This window comes from Buceros rhinoceros, unplaced genomic scaffold (assembly GCF_000710305.1).
Source record: "Buceros rhinoceros silvestris isolate BGI_N320 unplaced genomic scaffold, ASM71030v1 scaffold3256, whole genome shotgun sequence".
Lineage (NCBI taxonomy): Eukaryota > Metazoa > Chordata > Aves > Bucerotiformes > Bucerotidae > Buceros > Buceros rhinoceros.
The window spans coordinates 38,413-47,461 of NW_010417934.1; the positions used below are offsets into that span (position 1 = coordinate 38,413).

Genomic DNA, 9,049 nt, shown 5'->3' on the forward strand with positions numbered 1-9,049 from the left:
TTCTAAGAACTTTTTGCTGGGTGCCGTATGTTAACCAGGACTGTGCCAAAATTCCAGTGGGAAGGTAACAGGCCCATTTCTGTAGTTAGTCTGTTACCGGCTCGGGCACACATCAACAGATGAGCTGAGGAACCTCTGCCTTGTTTGGTATAATGTGTGTGCTCTTGGTCATGAGATGCAGTACTAAATATGTAGTCTTCCCACTCAGTGTGTCTGCATCTCATCCTTGTAATTATAAAAAAAAAAATGGAGTTGGGCTGAGATGTTACTCCAGGATCCTTGCCATGATTTAATAAAGCAATCAGAGACAAATTATGGGTTTGATGCTTTTATTTCTCCTTCCTTAAAGCTCAAATGCATTCAGAAATCTTCCTTTTAATGTCTATGGGTATCTTTTAAAAGACCTGGAAGCTTCTAATTCAGATAAACTTTAACGTTTATAACACCTTGTCAACTTTTTGATTCAATCTAGGATTAAAGCAGAGGGAATATTTTTTTGTGATGCTAATTTACCTACATGAATTAAAGGCATTCTTCAGGTTTGAAGCTCCAGTTTGATCACTGTTTTACTATTTATAATAGCGATAAATTCTAGACATGCTAGAAAAAAGTTTCTGTGGCTTTATTCAGAGAAGTAAAGCTCACTGTGTGTGTTCAGTTTTGGTCTCTGAGGAAATAAAAATTAAAGCCACTGAGCTAAAGACAGATTAGGACAATTATTATGAAAACAGTATCAAAAGACTCTGCAGCTATAGTTACAAACCTGGAATTCTGCGAGACATGGAAACAACATTATGCATACGAATAATCAAACCTATTTGCCGAAATCTCTGAACTAGTATTGTAGGACAGTTTTTGAGTCCTAATCCTGCATTCCAAGTTTTCCCAGGGATAGGACAGGAGGGACCTTCTGCCAGTGTTGCTGTGTGAGAGCTCAGTTCCAATGATGCACGTGCAGAGAACCCTAAAGGTATGCTATGAGGTGCCAGACTAGCTTTAGATGCTGGAGGTACAGTATACTCCCTGCTAGAATATTTCACTGGTTTTAAGGCAGTCCGTGTGTCAGGAATTCAGTAGCTTTCATTTTTAGTGGCATAGGTGTTCACAGACCTCCATTATAATAGCATTGCAAGTTCTCTACTTGGGTGTTGTCAAATCAGTTGAGAACAGGGTCAGGAGAATGAAATCATCCTTCCCCAATATAGCCACATACCACATCTGGTTCTTGACTTGGTTTAAAATTACTTTTTTTTAATCTCCCATTACCAAATTTCTTAGAGCACAGAGGAGATGCTGGCTAAATCTTTTGCTCTTTCTCCAGCTCAACAGGACTTCAAAAATCTGGTCTGTCCTCCCTGTGCTTGTAGACGGGCTGAACTTCCAGTGGACTGGTGGGGAGCTACATAGCCACATACCACATCCGGTTCTTGGCTTGGTTTAAAATTACTTTCTTTTTTTTAATCTCCCATTACCAAATTTCTTTGTTCACAGACCTCCATTATAATAGCATTGCAAGTTCTCTACTTGGGTGTTGTCAAATCAGTTGAGAACAGGGTCAGGAGAATGAAATCATCCTTCCCCAATATAGCCACATACCACATCTGGTTCTTGACTTGGTTTAAAATTACTTTTTTTTAATCTCCCATTACCAAATTTCTTAGAGCACAGAGGAGATGCTGGCTAAATCTTTTGCTCTTTCTCCAGCTCAACAGGACTTCAAAAATCTGGTCTGTCCTCCCTGTGCTTGTAGACGGGCTGAACTTCCAGTGGACTGGTGGGGAGCTACTGGCTTAGTGCAACTTACCTGTTGCTCCTGAGCCAGTCCTTCTCCACATGACTCTCTTTCCTTGTGATCACTCTGTCATAGGGACCCTTCTTGCATGTCGTCTTAATCGTAATTTGCTGGGATGTTTTTAGAGCACAGTCTCCACCTCCTAGCACCGCAACAAAGAACTCTACGGCGGTGCATGAAAAGCTGTTCTGTTGAGGAAAGCGAGTGCTTTCAAGCAAGAAATCAGTGTAATTATAGGACACGCTAGCATTAGGCTGCTGCCTGTCAGCCAAGAGAATTATTGTTTGTCTCAGAGATAGAGTAAGGTGGGAAGTGGGTGGGAGATAACTGGAGGAGGTAATCTTGGTGACAACTTTGCCAAAAGAGTGTGTGTAGGAGTACAGTGGAGGAAGAAAAGAGTATGGAGGAGGATGCTGTTGAACTGAAATAGAGGAATAAACCTGAAAAAATGATGATGAAACTTTCCAGAATCTAAGGAAACAGGAATGCTTCATCTTTTCTGTGGGTCCTAGTGGGTAGTACTAGTCTGTATGCCCGGACCCAGGGAAGGAGCGGATAGAGTACAGGGCCCTGTGGTGTTTGGGAAAGGCTAACTGCAGCTAGTAAGCACCTTGAATCATCGTGACCATAGTAACTAGAGTTATATGTGAGACTCTGCTCAGCTTGATATTAGCCTTATGTGGTTGGGAGGCACTAGGCAAAGAGATTTGTAGAAACATCTCTAATAAAAAGTGGAAAAAGGCCTTTGCTATAATAGGCTTCTGGAAATAAATTGAGGACAGAAGAGTACGGGAGATAAGTGGAAATAAGGCAAGTGATACTAATGGGGGTAGGCAGCTTGTACTGTTCTAAGTACTGTGTCGTGGTAGGAGTCCAGTATTAAAGGCTGTGCAGGATCTAGTGAAACCAAAGAACTTCTAATACTGTTTACTGGTATTTTTAAATTCTGGTTCAACAACTACTACCTCAGAGCAAAACTCCTATGTTGTGGCTTACATCTATTCAGTTTAGCATGAAAAGGATATCTGGAATTGGAGAAACAAATACTCTGCAAGATACTGTGCAATCTGATAAAATTCATGGTACGGAAGCTTGCATTGTGTATTCTCTACTTCTAGCTGACTAGAAAATATAACAAAGGTTGCTTTACTCGGTGTACCAAACTGCATATATTTAGCCCTTGCTGACAATTTTAATCTTTTACAGAATAAGATGGGACTTTTGAGAAGGCACAGTTTTAACCCAGATGGAAGGGCAGGGGCACTGCCTTACCTGAAAATGTTTTGTTCCAGCTCATGAGTCCGTTCTTGGTCCTCCCAATTCTGTTTCTGCATTTCTTCTTGTTCTTTTGGAGTGAGAGAACTAAGGCCATCCAAAAGCCATTTTTCTCGCAACGCCTTTTTCTGATGGGGAAAAATATAGACAAGTGTACTTTAAAAGTTAGGCTATTCAGTAATTTACTGTATTTATCTGGATGCCAAAGGCATGATTGACGTTCTTATGCTGTATCTAGCAAAAGGTAAACTGACAGCAGTGAGCATCACTGAAAGAGAAATACTAAAAAACATTTGAGTTTTGAGATTGACTTAAACCAAACTCATTAAGAACAACATCCCATTTTATTAGTCCACCCAACAAATATGTGGAGGATGTCAGTTGCTACCTGTAACAGCTTAATATTTACGTGTGGATCCAGTGGTGCGTTCGTCCTCAGTAAAGCAAAACAGCTGTATCAGAGCGTACATTTAGTGTTGTGCAAAAGGCTCCAGTCAGGAGCACTGTAGTTCTATGTCAATAGCCCCCATTTCTGGGATCATGGCATTGCATAAATTCTGGGAGGAGGTGTAAAAGGACAAAAGATTCTCTAAATAAGGTTGTAGAGGGGGAAGAGATCTCTAGGGAGTTAGTGATGCAGTGATATCTCTGGAGTTCTCAAGGAACTTGGATAATTAAGGTGGCAAACTTGCATTTCATTTGATGAGGGTGTGTGGCAGAAGAGTGGGACTGGAAAGGTGGAGCACAGGTTGCTGATGTCTGGCTAGTGTTTCAGCAGACCTGTGTTTTTAGAACCGCTGTTGTAGAGGCAATGTATTTAGGTCCTGACCTGTTTAGTGCCTGTGGAGTTCTTTCTGTACGGAAGTGGCTTATAAATGGCTGCATTGCCTGTGTACAGGTGAGTGAATCTTGCGGCATTGTGTTTTCAAAGTTTGAAAAATGGCTGTATGCACCGATTGCTTCCTATAGCTGCTTTACAATATGAAAGGTGGCATATGGAAGTCATCAGACATCTCTAAAATACTCCTGGTGGAAAAAAAAAATACCAAAAAACCCCCCAAAACCCACAAACCCAAAATCATGGAGTTAAATTAATATTTGCAGGCTAGAGGTTATAAACCGTGCAAATTTTCTTGCTCTCTTTTTACTCCCTTCAGTCTAACTCGGGAATATAAATTCAGTTGCTGCCTTAGGAAAGAAGTGGGAATCATGGCTTCTTAGAAAAACTCTTTCAAGAGGGGAAAAAACCACACATATAAGCGTTTAAATTAACCATGGATTTTCCATTTGTAATTTAGATTCCTTGAGCAGTCTGATTTCTGTGTTAGTGTTTTGGTTTTTTTTCCCCTTAATTGTAGGACGTGGATGAAAATTAAAGTAGATTTTGACTACTGCTCCTTTGAGGCAGAGCTGTGCCCAGCGCTGCTGAGAAGGCTGCATTGACCTGAGTGCTGCTTGCAGGGGCTGGTGAAATCCCTACCTGCATCCTGCGCGTTAAGTCGCTTCAGCTGTTGCTTCTTACACTTTCCTCTGTGCTTTACATGAAGTTATTACTGTGGTGCAGCTGATGGAGAAGGATATACATAGGACCTGATCGCAGTGAAATGCAATTTTCAGCTTGCTCGGTGTGTGACATACACAATGTGATAGAAACTGTGGCTAGGACAGGTTTGTTGGGAATTTTGTGGCACTCTACAATAATTCTTGCCCCCCATCCCCGTAACATAGGAGCAATGTTTACAGATGCTTTAGTCCTGCAGGACAGTATTCTCGCTCTCAACAGTGGATCCTAGGAAACCTGTGGGAAACAAGGGCTGCTCAAGAGCCTGGACTCTGGCTGTAGGATCACTTGGCAGCACTTCCTGGTAGTGTCTTAGGTGTCTTGGGCTCAAATGAAATAAATGCAGACATTAATAGAATGTTTTTACCTGATCTGGTAGTTGCATGTAGTCTTGTGTTGACACAACTCTTATTGACCACAATATACTGTTTTCTCAAGTTGGAGGGAACACAGTTAATTCCTTTTCAATCAAGCTGTTTAGATTTTTATTGATATGTAGGGCTCCTAGAAAAGTGAGATTTTAATCCTGGCTGGAACTGAATTAGTCTAGCATTGCTGTCTCCAAAAATAAATCTATAGTTCCCTATGAGTGTTACAGCAGAGCTGGCACTGTAGACCTTAGAAACTGATAACACCTATTGAAATCAACAAAAGCTCCATGTATGTATAGGGTTAGGCCCGAGAAAACAAACTCCCTAAATACAGGCATAACACAATAGTGTTATTTTTGCCTCTTCCTAGAATAGTTTGCTGCTGCTCTGAACTAAATGCCATGTAATCTTTTTAATTTAGTTAGCCACTCTTGAGAGAATGACACATTGCGTAGTTTGGAAACAGCCTTTTAACAACAGACAGCTTCAAGGCTGCTTCACTGAGGCATCGCTACGAGCCAGTGCAGGAGCAGCTTGGGGCTTTCAAAGGACAGCTTCGGGCTGCCAGGTCCTTTCTGCTGTCTAGCATTTCCTCCTGCTGTACAGCGACTCTAGCTCAGTACTAGGCTGTTCATGTGTTACAGCACTTCGACAAAAGCACTTTCATTTGTTAGGCTCAGTACGTTAAGAGGAAGGGATACCTGTATGCTGCGGTGTAATAAGACTCTGGGAATGGCCAGAGTGCTGCAAAGCAATTGCGTCCTTTTGTAGTTCATGGTCACATCAGTAGTACTGTAAAAATAGTCTGCAAGCTCTGTGAATAGCGTCCTATGTGTGCTCCAGGTATAACTCCACTATAATCCTTAACAAGGCTGGAATAACACTGAAAGACTTAGCCTTCACTGGAAGGTGTTTTGAGTTTGTGGGTCTCGCTCTCCTGGTGGTGTGACAGTTCACTGCATGGTGTGTTGGGGGAGGCATAAATAATTTTCAGTCTTCACAGATGTGGTTCGACACTAACTCCTGGAGCAAGAAGGTGTGTGAGCAGCACCTACAAGAACTAATGGAGTTCAGGCATGTCAGAAGCCAAAAACTTATAAGCTAAACTAGAAAAGCTATGGAAATTACATGCAAATCTGTGCTGACTCTGCTTTTCAACCCATTCTGCCTTGTCCTTTCCCTTGTTGCCTCAGCTGAGAAGGATTCTAGGTAGGAGGAAGAATTAGTTGCTGGTGCATCTAGAAGTACTTGAGGATGAAATTTCTCTTGTAGCCTCACTGGCAGTTCCCATTACTCCTTGCAGTTCCATAAAGCCCCAACCACACAGATATCTGTATTTGCTTGTGTGTCCTCTACTTCACATGGCAGCGCGCATGTACAGAACAAATACTCCTCCTCCAGTATAGTACTACCGGATAACTAAAACCTGTTATGATACCTTCTCTGTCTCTAGTAAGTAGTTAGCTTGCGGACAGCAAACAAAGTTATTCAGAAGCCGGAGCAGAGATTCCTATTTCCAAAAAGGAAGTTTTAAAAACCCATCTGAAACAAAAAGAAAAAACAACCAAAACAAAAAAAAACCCACAAAAGAAAAGAACCCTTTTTTAATAAACCTGTTGCTTAGAGTTATAAATAGGAATGAAGGGCAAAATGAGGACCCAGGATAGTGATGTCCAGCTGACAGGAACGTCTATATGACAGTGAGATTTACTAACCTGCAATAGTTTCCTAAGGGACAGGTGCGAGTTATGGTGAATAGGTCATAGAGCTCTAGATTTCACCATGCACAACTGGTGGGAGTATCAATGAGTGAAATCAACGCAGCTCTCTAGGGAAATAAGCCCTCAATAAAAAATTGCCCAAGTACCTAAACATTTTAGAAGCTTAAGTCTGTTTCTGAGTGATTTCTGCACTAGATATTGATGTTGCTTGACTCCACTGAAATACCCAAACTAGTTAGAAGCATAAATGTTCATTAAGGACAAGGCTTCTAGGGCATCAAACAGGGGATGTTCATTTAGAAATGTCGTGTCTGATATTTTGTGCCTGTCTTAGCACTCAGTTGGAAAAAGTAGTTTCTATTTTGGTTGCTCTAAATAGCTAATGATGTGTTTTTATATGCTGTACATATATATTTAAATGTATGCTTGGTCCCTCTTTGCCAAGTGAATCATTTCCTTTACAGGTCCTCGATCTGTATCTGTAGATCTGTATGCAACATATATATTCCATATGATCATAGAACAGGCAAACAGATCACGTCCTCTGTCCTTTTCCAAAGGAAGAGCATTTCGGTAGTATTTTCCAGGAGTGTTTTAGCTCCTGTAGAATTCCATCAGATGTCTTCAGAGTAAGTGCGAGGCAGGGTTCTGTTTTCTTTTAAAATCCGTTGTATCTATTAACATTAGCTGAAGGCATGTGTGAGGAAACTGCCCTAGTCCTCTGCACGCAGCAGTATTGAGGATTAGCTGGTTGTCTAGAACAGATCAGTTTATCCTTCTTAAAAGAAGGGCAAAAATGCTCCTTAGTTACAGGACTTTTGGAAAAGACATTCTCCTCTCTTTTAGGTAAGGTGTTACACAATTTGTCAAGCCTGTCCTTATGGTCGCTACCTTCCAATAAAACTTAAGCATGGGTGACCTTAGCATTGGCTGGCTGGCCCCAGCAAACTAGTTTATCATAACTTTTTTTTTTTGGCTCGGCACAAAAGAGGGTGGATGAAATCCAGGAGCAGGTGTCTATTTTGAAGAGGAGTCTCTTTTGAATATGCTTCTCCCACGTTTACGTAAGGAAACATGCCACGCTCCTGGTATTGGATTCAACATATCTTTCTCGAGACTTTGTCCACTGACATAGTTAAAAGGGTATGTAAAATGCCAAGTCTTGAAGCATAAATTTTGTCTCATCCCTGTAAATGACAGGTACTGCCAAAGTACAATAGCCATTTAAAGAATGATGGTGTTGGGTAGAAATCACTGCAGTTTCGAGTGTGTATAAAGGTGTATCTTTTGGTTTGTAATCCTGAGTTTACTAGGCCGTATTTCAGGACAGTATTTGCAGCGTTTGTGCTTTTTGTTTTTAAAAAAATATATATAGACAAAGAAACCACGTTATTTTACTGAAAAATCATTGAACAAGCTGTTAAAATGCTATAGCTAAATTAAAATAGGCTGCTTTTTTCCTGAAAAAAGTGCAATTAGATGTCGTAATTGTGCTGCACCCTGTACCAAGTGAGGTTGCTGTAGTGGAATTAGGGAGTGAACACACCCAGTCTGAAATGTGAGGCTTAATTTTCAGCTGTGAGTTATTCCTGGTTATGATCTCATTTTATGCTATGAAAGTGATCAAATAACATTAGCCCTAAGTGTAATTTTTTTTTTTTTCAAAGGGTGATGTTTATTAAAGTCAAATGGTGTCCTGGCAAGACTCCAAAAAGCTGCAAAAATTTGAGAGTAAAAGCATGACTTAAATGCATGAAGATTTGCATTCCAAAATCAAACCCCTTTATTCATGGTGAACAACTTGAGGCTATCTTTAGTTAATAAATCCAACGCTTTACTTACCTTTAAATGTTGGTGCTTCATTTTTTCCTCTTCTACTTTTAGACGTTTCTGTGTAATTTCTTCTTGCAGTTTTCTTTTGTCCTACAAATTAAGAGAACAATAAAACTTCATTTAGAGAAATTATTTATTGCTAAAATTATAGTGTTGTTCAGTAGGGTGAGATCAATCCATGCAAGTGAAATCTTATTTTAAAGCTTATATGGTGCTCAGATAGTCACGTTGCATGTCCTTGTGGCTCCTCTATACAAGGCCAAACACCGATTTAGTACTTTGTGTCCTCAGCAGCCAGTGGGAAAGAAATCATGCCAAAGGGAGCTAACTTTTACGAGCTGTATTAATAGGCTATTCTCTTGGCCAGCCTTAATGCTATTAAAGCCTGTTATTGGACGTGGCAACTTCTGCACTTCTTGGTATGTTTTGGGGAAGTAAATGAAATCATCTGTCCTGTGCAGAAGTGTTAGCTTTGCTAACTCACGGCTAATCACTA

The 9,049-nt window shown here is 40.6% G+C and overlaps 1 protein-coding gene across 1 annotated transcript in view; it reads right to left on the reverse strand.

Moving 5' to 3' along the window:
* PALMD (palmdelphin) overlaps window positions 1-9,049 on the reverse strand; it is a 25,670-nt gene that overhangs the window by 12,017 nt on the left and 4,604 nt on the right. Inside the window, exons 2-3 of the mRNA XM_010138333.1 lie at window positions 8,563-8,643; window positions 3,065-3,195 (exon numbers count right to left, since the gene is read on the reverse strand). Of these exons, the coding sequence (XP_010136635.1) occupies window positions 3,065-3,195; window positions 8,563-8,643 (212 nt within the window). The remainder of the gene's footprint in view (window positions 1-3,064; window positions 3,196-8,562; window positions 8,644-9,049) is intronic.